We start from the raw sequence: 13,988 nt of genomic DNA, 5'->3' as shown, positions 1-13,988 counted from the left end.
TCCTTACGGTATATTCCATAAGGATAAGGTTACTTTGCGGCTACACCCCAAATTCACCCCCATTGTAATTTCAGAATTTCACCTTAACCAATCAATTCACTTACCTTTGTTCCACATGATTCCTAAGGGGAACAAAGACTCCGCTCCTTCTGTGTTTGGCAGGCCTTGGCCTTTTACCTGCAAAGAAGAAAATCAATCAGGAAATCCTTGAGGCTATTCATCACTATCACACAAAGAGTCAGGGGGCATGCCATTTCTACCCAGATAATCTCCACATGGCTCTCTGACTGCATTCTACTCTATCACCCCTCCCCCCATGGAGTGAGAGTTTATTGTACTGGAGCACAAGCAACGACTATGGCATCACTTCAGGAGATGCCCTTCGGTGGACATGTGGGGCTCCATTCACACATTCGCAAGACATTATGTCCTGGTGCAGGACTTCTCTGCTGATGCCTCCTTTGGGATGGTGGTCCTCCACTCATCCTACTTAGGTACTGCTTCTCAGTCACCCTCAGTGGACTACAGTAGGGACCATCATTTGAAGAAGAAGGGGACATTACTGACCTGTAACTGTGGTCCCTGTCTGTATTCCACTACCTGTCCTCCTTCCCCTCTGCTTTGGATCTTCTCTGATTTCCAGTAGAGAAGGAACTGGAGAGATGGTCAATCTGCCCTGCTCTTTATCCCCTTGGACAGAGGTATGAGATGAACCAGGGTGCATGCATGGACTAATGGACACTACTTTCAACTCTCCAGCTGTGGGCACATGGTGGAATACAGTGGAATACAGATAGGGACCACGCTTCTCGCAGAACTTCCAGTTACTGGTCAGTCACTATCCCACACATTGATAGCCCCATTGATTTCAGTGGGACTGCTTGTGTGCTTGAACTTAAACATGTATAAGTACTTTGCCATACTGGGACTGAAGGGCCCAATCCTGCAATGGGTTCCATGAGTGCTGATCCCTACACCTCTGAATGTCATTGAAGTCACTGGACTCTGCAGCTGCTTGAGAGTTAGTCCATCGTTATCCCATTGCAAGATAAGGATAAGTTCCTAAAATTACTTATCTCTTTAAATGTTAAGAGGAAATTTTCAAAACTGGCCTCTAAACTGTTGAGTGCAATCGCTTGTGGCAGCAAGTAACACCTTTTCAAGATTGTGCTGCCTGCTTGCTTCTCCATATCAGGTACTTAAACATCTGTGTAGTGGGCTAGTTTGTGAATTTCACATCTGCCTGTAGCAAAGGGCAGTGCGTTGTTGCCTTGCCCCTGGAGCAGACTGAAATGGAGATTGTCACTCCCCAAGTCATAAACTTGATTCTTGATCTTCCTGCTCCAGAGGGAGTACCAAAATCATGATGGAGGTCTTAATATAAAAAACAGGTGTCAAAAGTAGTGGAGCAGATGGGCCCCATCCCTTCCTTCCCCTTAAAATAACTGAATTGTTTTCTTCTCAGTCTTATGGGGGGTACGTGACCTCCATGGTGCTTGGATCTGGAAGTAAAGTGTTCAAGTGTGGAATAGCTGTAGCCCCTGTGTCACGCTGGCAGTATTATGGTATGTGATGTCTTTCCAGTTACAAATATTCTCATATGATTTGCAGCATAGAGGCTGCAGAGAATTGATTCTTTGATTGTATAATACTTTGATTGTATATTAACTGGATGATCTCTCATAAATGCCATGTGGTCTGTTTTGGTGAGCTGTTGTTCAGTATTACACAATCTCTCCAAATTCTGTTTTTCATTTAAAAAGTCAGATCCTAAACTTAAGATAATCTGTTTAACCTTTATAAAGCACAGAATTACTGTAATATTTGTAATATTACTGTAATGTAAATGTCTGCATTTGCATTCATAAACTGCCATGTGTTCTAAACTGTTGAGAGATCATTACTGAGTGTTATAAAATTCATTATTATTGGTACTTGTTTCTTTAAATTACTACTTTGCTTACAAGATTGAACTATAGGAAGAATAATAACATTTGTGTTGTAAATTTATCTCTTAAAGGGACATGCAGATTTTACAATTCGAGTTAATTCTCTGAAGAAAATCCATCAAGAGACTGATGTCTGGAAAATAAAATCTCTATACACATATAAGACATTGTAGGTCCAAACAAAAAACAGTGCTGTGTTCACATGGTAGTAAAAGGTTTCAGAGTAGCAGCCGTGTTAGTCTGTATCTGCAAAAAGAACAGGAGTACTTGTGGCACCTTAGAGACTAAGACTTGTGCTCTAATAAATTTTAGTCTCTAAGGTGCCACAAGTACTCCTGTTCTTTTTATAGTAGTAAAAGGAACACTCCCATCTTAGACTCACTTAGTACATTGATTTGTTCATGATTGGTCCTTTAATGCTGTCATATAAAAAATGTGGCAGGATTGAAAACAGATTATTGCAAGATTTTATTTATTCTTACAAAAGACTTTATTTATAAATTTATATATATATATATAATGTAAAACAAAAGATTATAATTGCCTGTAGCAGCTTGTTTGTTAGAAGGAGCAATGTCAAGATTGTAGCCTTGAGCTAAGATGGGGAGTCTTACAACTGAGTTGGATCTGGTCCTATAAGTTTCCTAGCTAATACACAAGGGAGCTATTTAAATATCTTTCTCTATGTGTAACTTGGGGTAGGATGGGGTGGGTTATTCATTTTATATGAAACAAGATTAGACCAGCACAGCAGACACTTAAAACGCTTTAATAATTAGAATGTTCAGCTTGTGGTTACTACTGTATGCAAGCTTCATTACTGAGAACCTTTGACACTAAACTTCTAAAGCTACTGCATGTTTGTCAAACAACATAAGCGGAAAGCTGCATAAACTAAGATAGGTCAAATAGCCAAGAAATATTAGGCTCTGTGCCGTTGAATTCTTTGGGATTAAATACCCCTTTCGGTGACATTGGTTTAGAAAAATGTTGGCTTTCAGTACCTTCAGAAAAGATGTTTAATGTTAGTGATTTGCAAAAGCCCATATAGGAGTCCATTATATGTAAATGATGAATTTGTGTGGTGAGTAATTGCAGAGTAATTGTAGCCATTAGAATGTGCAGCCATAATGAGACACACATCAGATTATTCCCCTTATTTGTTATATAATGGTTATTTAAAAATACATCCTCTAGCCCAGAAAGTTTTATTTATTATTATAATTTATTTTATTTTACAGCTTTCAGTTACCTGTAGTTGCGGTACCCAAATTGTCATGACCTTTTAGGGCAGATAATCCAATGTAGCAAGAATACTATGCAAAGATTTTATTTTCGGTGACAGAGAAACACTAAAATTCCAGACTATAATTTACTAGATCAGTGAAAAAGACACAGTGGAATTAAAAAAGAAAATCAAATGTAGGTGGTTCTCTATGACACTTGTAGTAACCAATAGTTAAACAGAGATTGAAATGTGTTTATTGTACCTCAGTTTGTGGATTTTAGTATAGAAAAAGGCAGCAAATCTGACAATTAAAAAAAAATCAGACAACATGGTGAAAAATCTCTGAGAAGACTTGAGATACTGAATATAAATGTAAAGATAAAGCAAATAAGGTCCAATTCAGTCATGAGGGAATAATCCAGTTTTGGTAGTTTCCTTTCTTAATATCATTAAGTTCTAAATACCTGAGACCATTTATCTGGATGATTTTCAGAAATCAGTCGCTAGAGTCTCCACAATTTCTTTAAGATTACTGAAAGAGTAACAATAATGTAACATTGACACAAGGTGATATATTAATATTCAGCATTCAGGTGTCCATGGCAACAGAGGCATTAAATATTCCTAATGATTATGGATACCCTGTGAAGCTCATTAAGGAAAATGGTGACTCTTTCCAAAATGGTAATGTGTACCTTATGTCTGTGAGTAACATAACATGTGGACTCTCAGGTAGACAAAAGCACTTATGAAAGTAGAAGCCTTCTACTATATTGTATTCACACTCTTAATATTACAGATTCAATATATACAGAGCGTTACATGGGTCTTCCTGTAGCAAGTGATAATCTGAAAAACTATGAGGTAAGTTAGTATTTAATTTTTTTTTACATAGTTTAAATATACTTTCTCACTGGAGCACATGATATAAGCAATTATTAATACATTCCGTTTTTTTCCAGAATAACTTCTTAAGTTATTTGTTAAATATTCAAGTTGTGTTATATTGTGCTTCTAGAAGTTCTAGTGTTACTACTTTCTGGATTTAGAATTAAGTTGTTACACTGTTTTCCTGGGGTTGGAGATATGTTGAATAAATCAGTTTGATCTGGATATTTTACAAACAGTCATCACAAGCTGTAAATCATGGTTTTATTTCAGATACCAAGAAACTGATTCAATTAAAAATGTGATCTGCTATTGGGCAAACTATACTGTGTCTTTAAACAAACTCACTCAACCAAAATGAAGTCACTATGGTTCCTCTAAGGTTTTGAAATGTGCATTTTCTAGATTATTTGGATATCATGTTGTTAAATTTAGAGAGATCCATCTTTGTTTCATGCCACAAAAAATGTCCTGGGCCTGCAGGAAATTAAAAATCCTGAGCCTCCTTTACCCAACTCAGTCAGATTAACTCAAATATCGTGTTTCTTTATAAAATGGCAAACAAAATGCAATGCATAAAAAATTAAGAGGAATGCTCTTGCAGTATTGCAGACGTGTAGTTTTCAAAAATCATGACTCAGGTGCTCAAAAAACATGAGATTATTTAAAAAATAATTAGATTAAAATATATATATTCTTAATATGCTTTCTGGTTTTGGAGCCTGTAGGTGGACTTCAAATTTTTGCATTTTCCTCCATACTTATGAGGGTTAGAAAGAGTTTGTGTTGTTTTTTGGTTTTGATTTTTTTCCAAGACTTGCAATAAATTTGCAAGAGAGCACACTGCTCCTGTTCAGAATCTGAGGATTCAATCCAACCTGAAGTGGGGAAACCAAATTAAGGGAATTTGGACCCTACTCTGTCAACAAAGTTGTTATACTTCTGGTCTAACCAGATAACTGGAGATTCCTATATCACAATGGAATACTCACTGAGCCAGCCTAGAAGCTGTAGGTCACCTCCTCCAGCCCATGGTGTAGTGGATTTCTTGAAGGAAAAGAAGCAGGACCATGTTGACCTGTAGACCAGCTGCCTGAATAACCCCTTGGACCTGTAAGCAGCTTTGGGTAAGGCAGAGCAGCTCTGAGATGTCACTAAATTACACTAGGGACGGGACCAGCTACTAACAAGAATTAGGAGAGCATAAAATAGCCATTTTAAATGCTTCCAAGGACTTCCATCAATGTAGGGGGATTCTCTGGTAGGAGTAGAGTCAGCATGACTTGTAGGAATGGAGGCATGGCTGGAATGTTCCTGTGCCCAAGACTGCCAAAATGGTTTATATGAGCATTTGGCAGCCAGGCACAAATTAGGGCTGCCTGTAGGCACCAGGGACCAAACCAACGCGTAACAAGCCCCAGATTATGAGAGATGCAACTATTCAGCCCTCATAACCTCAGCTGAAGTTCAGCCGTTAATTTGGTTCCAAGAGTCTGTTTTCTGGGAAGAGCTGAGAAAGGAGTTGTGAGAGGGGGAAATACATGGGGGAGAGTGTGTGTGTCTGGAGGAGACAGGGAATGGAGGGTTGGTAATTTTGGTGAGTTCAGCACACAATTAGTCTTAAACCACCCGCGGGTTACAAGCAAAGAACGGTAAATTGTGCTCATTGGGAGATGCAGTGAATGTTCTATGAAATATTTAGATAGACTGAAATATCTGCTTTAAGAACCCGTCACATTTATATAGGCAATACAAGCTATCCTGTGGCAATGACCTGGCTCACTTGAAAGCTGCTGAAAGTGGTGATGATTGCTGGAAGAGTCCTTGAACAATATCTGACTTTTCATGGCTTCATTATTACAGGGGACAGATCATGATCCATCATAGCCTCCTTGCCTGACCAGATCTGCTTTTTCCCAGCTGTTAGCTCTATCAACCTTCCTTTTAGCCTTCCCCCACCCCCCAAGTATCCTCCTTTTAAGGCAGTGAGAACAGTAGCAGATCAGCTAGGTAGCAATGTAAATATAAGTCACATTCTTGCTATAGAATGGAACGTTAACATACTGGGTGCACAAAGTCATTCTCTAGCTTCACGGCACAGATGGCACCAGAGGACTGTTTGATCCTTTCATGCCAGGAGTTGAATTTTCTTGGCATAGCATCCATTGCTGGCAATGTCCACCTTGAAACTGCCAGTACCAAGAGCTAAAGGTTTTATATGTGTTACTCAGAAGACTAATTGGGGAGGATGGTGGCTAGATGGAGAAGAGGGTGATCATATAGATCATGTTGTTGTCACACTAAACACCTTCCTCTAGAGGTAGAAAAGTCTGACTACTCGTTGTGTGCTGCAAGAGTCAAAAGAAGCTCTATTCCTTTGCCTGTTCAATATCCCCAGTGAGTCATTTTGGGGAATTTGTTTGCTCCCAAGAACCTTGTTTCTTGGAACCTTGCTGACCCCAATCAGAAATTAGCCCCTTTCTTCAAGGCTCTGTAACAGTGACCTTCTGTCTCATCAAGGAGAGCTGGTACAGCCTATCTCTATCAAAACTGCCCTTACCTCAGCCAGAAAGGTATCAGCAAAGCAATGTTTCTTCCCCCTCTAAATACTGAAGGCTCTGCCACTTCAGTGCTGACAGTCACTGTTCACATGTGAATCAGCGACTAGACCCAGAAGCCAAGCCCTGGTCTTTTGTGTGAAACTGTGATGCGCTAATCAGAGTGCTAGGGCCAGCCCTCACGTTGTTGCCCTTCACACACGTTGTCACAACATCAGTTCCATCCATACATTTGGAATTAAATTTTTTGAGGTTCAGGTTCTTTTTTGATGTTGGGAAGAAAGTTTGAGGGATGATTTAAACTCGCATCCTGCTAGCAAGCTAATTAGGTGGGATAGCTATTTTTAGGCTGGCCTTGAAATATGAAAATAAAATGAAGGGGCGCAAGCATTGCTAGAACTGGTAGTAGTGTGTGGCAACGGTAGCAAGGCAGAGATACGGCGTAGAGAAAGAAGGGAGACCAGTTTTGTTCCATTCCCCTCAGTGGAGGTTGTAGAATGGGGTTGCCCCCATGTAAATAAGAATAAAATCTGGCCCAATTTGTCCTGTAGGCTAACTAGAGAGTCTTGTGTAATGGAGGAGGTTTGTAAAGGTGGCAGATCCCTGGACTTAATGGAAGTTATAACACACCAGAGGTAGAGGCTAACACAAAGAGTGCAAGCCCTAGGCTGATGTGTAGGGGAGTGGGTCACCAGCCTATGGAGAGTCCTGGGGCTTAGTTGGAGAGATCATGACAGGGGCCTAGAGCTTACAAAAGGGACTGTTCAACTTGTGAAAGAGATTATTTTGCAGTTCACTCTGAATTTGATATGCTTTTGGCAAGTGTTTGAAACAGTCATAGATTTGGCAATCTTTCGCTAGCAGATTTGAAATGTTCAGTCCTTAAGAACTGCTGCATCATTAGGTTATGCAAAACAGGGTACAATTTTGTAAATATGCCATCTTGTACTGATTTGACATTTGTTCTATTAGCTGAGACTATGCCAAAGGGAGAGAGACCTTCAGATTTCAGCCAAACCTTAACTTGTTTGTTGAGCGCTGATAAAATGGTGACTGCTGTGTGATCTTTAGCGAAGCCAGTTATGCTCAGTGTGGCCCAGAGCTGAACACTTGCACTGACATGAGCTTTGAGAGCTGTGGTTTGTACAATGTAAGTCATGAAAGCAAGTAATCATGCTGATGTATTGGATTTATTTACCCTTAAGTGTGTCCTGGGGTCTGATTAAAGTATCAGTTCTCTCTCTGAGGTGTAACTGTGGCCATCTAACCTGAGACTGCTCCTGACTTTGAAACCTCCAGAGTTAGAAATAAGCAGGTCATATTCTCCTCCCTGGATTTGGTTGGGTGCATGTAAAAGCAGAATAGGACCTCGACTGACCATAAATACTCAAGTTTAAGCGATAATCTGTTGGGGGAAACAGTTGCCTTTGTGTATTTTGTGTTCTCTGAATTCTTGGGAAGTATTTACAAATGAACTTGTCTAATGTTAACACTCAGAGGAAAGAGGCAAAGAAAAGTGGCACTTGAAAGCTGGTCTCAGACTGACAAAGTTGGTCAAGTATAAGGTCTGAAAGTCACAGAGTAAAGGCAGAAGGAAATAACTGACCACGTCATGCATCTCCTCTCCTTCACCACAATGTTCTCTCTTCTCACCCCTTCATAAATAATAAAGGTTGATTTGCTGGCATGACTAAACAATCAATTGTAGGTACTGCTTCTCTGTGCATGTGGACAATGTTCCACCCACTGAATGCTGCTTAATTGGTTTTGCCACTGGACCATTACTTCCTATTTCTCATTCTCTCTGAATGCTGCTGTAGTCATGTTTCTCCAGGCAGTTACCTTGACATGGCTTTAGACTTTCCAACTTTGATATTTTCTAGGGTTTTTTTTTTCATCACACCTCCACCATACCAACTCTTGTTTCAATAACCACTGTTTTCAGCTTTTAGTATGTCACTGGTTTCCAGTCAGTTAATCTGTCCTTACTGAGCCATACTCTTCGGTTACTCTGATTCTGATAGTGAAAGTTGAAGTGGCTTGTGGCTTTTTTCATTTAGTTTGCAATTTACAGCTTACAGTTTAATCTTATTGAACTATATACAGTAAGTCCACTTTTTGCCGTTAGAGTAAAGTGTGAGTAAGTAATATTTACAACCACTTTAAGGGCACTTTATTAGAACAGTGTAAATGAGGAGCACTATGTATTATTGTTTCTTGGTAGCATACTACATTTGATTTTTAGATCTAAAACCATGAGGATTCTATATCTAGACCTAATTTTTAGTAATATTACATTTGATTTATTATCTATGAAAGAGACAAACACAGATTCCCATTTAAACTTGTATTCCTTGTACGAGATCTTTAATACAAAAAAGTTTATATAAGGGTTCAAGCAAGGCTAGCAAAAGAGCAGTGTAACATTGTTAATGGATGAAAATTTGCATTTCACACATTTTTAAAAAAAAGTTATCCCAATGTATATGTTGTATTTCTCACCAGGCCTACTTTATTAGGGGTCTCAATATGCATATCAGAACATTGTCTTGTACCCTTCCTTGTTCAAATAAATGATCTCTTCAGCCTGCATTTGCTCTTTTCTTTCGGCAATTCTCTGGTTATAATTTCAAGTCCAGCAGTTATCATATTGCAGGTTAACGTACTGTTGTCAGTGTTTTAAATTTGTCATGATTAATCTTAGTCACTGCTTTTCTCATGTCAAGATTTTTCTACTTCCCAAGGTGTGACCTAGCTTCAGGTTATGCCTTTGGTTCAGTGTTATTTTCAACTTGTATTTCATATTCTCTCAATTTTTTAAACATCTGTTACTCCATCAGTAAGTTTAAATATCTAATCTTTTTGCTTAGAAATAAAAGGGTCTGGTTATATTGATATACCATACATATATTGTAGTGTATGTTTTTCTGAGAGACTGAACAAGCACTTTCCTCAACAATAGCCAATATATGCTACAGTAGGATGCAATGTTGTCATGGTCATACATTTTTTAATTGTTTGCTGAATCGCACTGGAGACCCTTGGCAAGTATAGGGCTGCAGGCCAATAACCGCATGTCAGCAATGCATTGCATGGGGGCCTCTCTGATAATTCTGTCCCTCTGGAGTTGTAACGCAAGTTACTTTGCAGCCACACTGCATACATACATCCCAAACAGAGAAGCACATTGTGAATGTTTCCATATAAAGTACAACACTCCTGTGCACATTTGAACATTATTTTGTTTATTTTTATTCAGCGGACCCCCTGGTTATGTTAACTGAAATGAAGTCATTTGGTGGCAAACTATTTCTGGAACAATAACACCTTTTTTAATTTTCAGAGTTCAACAGTCATGGCCAAAGCTGAAAATTTCAAAGAAGTTGAGTATCTCCTTATTCACGGAACAGCAGATGGTGAGTTGCAACTAATTAGACATTTTAGTGTTACAGGCAGGTTTGCAGTTTTACTACTGACAAAACAAAATCATGAAGGGGCAAGGCTGTTACATTTACGTCAATAAAATAATCTAGCTTTCCACAACTAATTTGTCTTCTGGTAAGCAGTGCAGGAGAGGCTTGTATCTTACTCCTGTTTGGGTGTTCTGTTCATTGTTCTGTTTTTCCCCAGAATGGCGCAGAAGCCATTTCTGCTTTACCTTTTCCTTCTCTTTCTTATTCCCAGATAACGTTCACTTTCAGCAAGCAGCACAGATCTCCAAAGCTCTCGTTGATGCCCAAGTGGATTTCCAAGCAATGGTATGACTCGATGCTTATAAGGAATGTTGTCAGGGCTATAGTCTCCTTTCATATCTACCTGGCAGATCTGAGAAGAGAATGTAGCTCTTACTTTTATTTTCTCAAAAAATATGCACGTATTGTGGGGAGGCATACATAGCAACTGCCTTTTTGAGGTTGTGTTGAGATTTGTACCTAAACCAGGATGAAAATCTGTTTCAGCTTCAGTGTCTGAATTTAGGCACCAGATTTGGCAAAATAACTCCAGAGGACAAAGTAATTTCCTGTATAATTTTTTAGTAAATTATTTGTTAACTTTCACACAGGGAACAGGGGAAAATTTGCCTTTTTAAAATTTTATCCTGTTTATCCTCATATTTCGTAGGGTTCCTTTAGCTACCTAAGCACAATCCATCAAACTCCACAGTCACACACTGATAACATCTTGTGTATGGGCCACACCTGAAATGAGCAGAATTAAATACCAAAGTCCTTTCCCTTGGTGTTTTTCAGCTAGGTTAACCGACAAACCTGTTCACAGCCATCGGCTACTTGCCTTTTCTGATGCTACGTGTGGCAGCTGACTCCAATGGAGCTGTAAACTGTTAGCCTGAAAACTTGTGCTGTACCTTATCCTTTCTCCCTCTGACCTCATCCCTGGCAGGGGACCAGAAGGAGGGAGAACTGAAGCCTAAGCTGTCACAGACCCGCAGCTGTGCTACAGAAGCAGTTGCTCTTTCAGACAAACAAGAGTGGTAGCATAGCAGGGTGAACAGAGCTTTGATGGAAGAGTACAGCTCCAAAGGTTACCAGGAAAGGAAAAGGGATATTCTATGGGGCTGGGCTCTGTAGGGGGTTATACAAAGGATAATGCATATCAGCATTGATGGCAAGCCCTGTGATTAACTGTCAACAATGACACATATTTACTAAAAAAATCCACATAAAACCCTGTTAGAGCAAAGTTAAGGCTGATAGACAGCATGTCCCACCACCACAAGCAAATAAAGTAAGGAAGTAAGTAGCTAGGTCACTCAGCACCTCATCTACATTCCCTTCTCAGTGGCCTCAACTACCTCCGCCCTCATTCCAAACAACTGCCTGGCACTTCGGAACTCTGATTGGGTACATGTGTCCTGTTTTATATTTATATTAAGATTTCTATAGCATGTATTACGTTGTACATAGTTCTGTATGTAGCCAGATATAATATTGTTTGTTTCTTTTCCCTAGTGGTATACGGACAAAGACCATAGCATTGGAGGACAGGCACACAGCCATATTTACACCCATATGAGCCATTTCATAAAGCAATGTTTCTCGTTGCCCTAGTACCAACACAGCATTTCATACCATACTGGGATTTCTTTATCAAGTTGTTAATAATAGCACTTTTCCAGTAGATTCTCTCATCTAAACTTGCACTGAGCCAATATAACTATTTTTGAGAACATCTGAAAATTTTTAAATCCTTAATGACCGTGTACACATCATGTCAATTTTTATGACAACCTCTGTTGCCAAGCAACTATCGCATTTTTATTTAAATTTGTTTTAAATCAGGTTTTATCAGCACAAGAATGTTTACATGTCATTTGCCAAGTTTCCTTTTTTAAAGTGTGGTGTTTCAATCAATACCTTTTTGTACTTTCACTCTAAAATGGAAATGTACATATATGGTCTACTTCTTGGTGATATTGATTGATAAATTGCTCATCTGTTCACAAACAGAGTTGCTAGCTGAATAGAGGCAGAAGATTGGGGGTCTGGAATAGAAAGGAAGTGTGCCCGAGAACATTATAACTAGATTTGGCAGAATTTGATTTTATCGTTTTATCCATTTAAATGTTCATTTGTGCAAAATTATGGATTTTAAGTGTACTTTTTGATATCTGTCATTCACAGTTGCAGGAAATTACGAGGGAGCATCAGACAATTATTTAATGACAGATGTTGAGATAAAGCTTTATAACCATTAAAACACAAATTGACATCAGATCTCAAAATATAAAAGTAAATATCCTTAAATTAAACCAAGTTCTCAACCAGCATTTTTTGTACTTTATTTCAATGGAATAATATTTTGTCAGTTTGTATGCATACAGTGAAATTGATGTTTAACAGGTTATAATTAGGCTTGGAAGTATTTGATTTTTCTTGGTAAAGAAAGTTCAGATGATTAAGAGAGATCTTTTTGAAATTTACTGAAATCTGAATATTTTTAGTGACAATCAGGATGAAATTTTGAACAAAAACTTCTGCAAAATTATGCCTATGTTTTTACCAGCTATACTAAAACAGCTACAAGAGACTTATGTTAGTATTCCATTTCTTGCAGATTATATTTTTTCAATACAATCCATTTCATGCGATGACATGAGAAGTCTGCCTTGTAGCACACTCTAAAAAAAAAAAAAAAAAAAAAAAACCAAACTGTGATTATAGAAAAGCTTTCTGCAAAGCCCTTGAGTAATACCTATCAAAACAGTGGAGTTGAATTCTACAAGTGCCTAAAGGGCAACAGCGCTGTGGCGCTTACTCACTCCTTAATCAGACAGACTGGTATGGACTTTGATGGGAATTTGCTTGAGTACAACCTGAGCAAGGATCTTTGGCCCATTGTTACTTAGTGTAACTTTGTGAGGCAGGGATTGTATTACCTCCAGTGTCATATACAACATTGGACATGTTGCCAGTGCTTAAAATATAGGTAATTAGTGAAAAATTAAAATGCAACCTGAGTATCTAACGATCATTGGGAGCAAGGACTGGATGATGTCTTTGTATAGAAATGTGCTACACTGTTTGAGTTTTCCACAACCTACTTGTAAATTTCTCTCAGATTTAGCATCAGGCTTCACTTAACAGTCTCCCCACTGGGAAAATCAGGAATAACATGAGCCTTTTAGAATTAAAAATAAAGTGATCATATAGCCCTGTAACTTTTAGCAGAGTGCTCTGTACTCATGTATGGAAAGAGCTAAACCATTTATCTTAAAAGCAGAACAGCAAAATTTGTAATGGAATAAAGGCATAGTTGTGGTACCAGAGACTTTGTTCTGAACAATATCTGTAGTCCTTTATCTAGTAGAAAACTTTACTAAGAACTCCAACAACAAATACGTTTTTATAATGAAGGAAACTTAGGCCTTGTCTTCACTACTGGGGTAAGTCAACCAAAGTTACGCTATTCCCATCTTAGGTCGACTTACCCTGTTGTCTTCACTGTGCTGCGTCAACGGGAGACACTCTCCTGTCGACTTCCCTTATTCTTCTCGGAGAGCTGGAGTACCGGGGGTCGCCCGGAGAGCGCTCTGCCATCGATTTAGCAGCATCGATCTCCCTGTAGTGAAGACCAGCCCTAAGTCCAGTGCAGTATTTCCACCTTTTTTATAATTGTGTTTAGTCCTTGGTAGTATCATGTAACAAAGCATGATATGACTATATTACATTTAGTACATTGGTTTCTAACATATACTTGTCACATAGTTATTACATGTGCATAATGGGTTAGTAGGGTTAGGTGTGAATCTAGAAGTAGACAGATAAAATCCAGGGAGGGAGAGGGAACAAAGTCAAAGTAGCTTTAGCATTCCATCTCCATGAGGAGACAGGCATGATTCTAGTG

The 13,988-nt window shown here is 38.7% G+C and overlaps 1 protein-coding gene across 1 annotated transcript in view; it reads left to right on the top strand.

The window, feature by feature from the left end:
• Nucleotides 1-11,821, top strand: part of DPP4 (dipeptidyl peptidase 4) — a 75,656-nt gene extending 63,835 nt beyond the window's left edge. The window contains 5 exon segments of the mRNA XM_043505197.1: nucleotides 1,466-1,565; nucleotides 3,977-4,041; nucleotides 9,967-10,039; nucleotides 10,308-10,381; nucleotides 11,594-11,821. Coding sequence (XP_043361132.1) covers nucleotides 1,466-1,565; nucleotides 3,977-4,041; nucleotides 9,967-10,039; nucleotides 10,308-10,381; nucleotides 11,594-11,692 — 411 coding nt within the window. The 3' untranslated portion in view covers nucleotides 11,693-11,821.
• The last annotated feature ends 2,167 nt before the right edge of the window (nucleotides 11,822-13,988 follow it).

This window comes from Dermochelys coriacea, chromosome 11, assembly GCF_009764565.3.
Source record: "Dermochelys coriacea isolate rDerCor1 chromosome 11, rDerCor1.pri.v4, whole genome shotgun sequence".
In the NCBI taxonomy this organism is placed as follows: domain Eukaryota; kingdom Metazoa; phylum Chordata; order Testudines; family Dermochelyidae; genus Dermochelys; species Dermochelys coriacea.
Note: the sequence above shows the minus strand (reverse complement) of the source record. Positions and strands in the feature narration are given on the sequence as shown.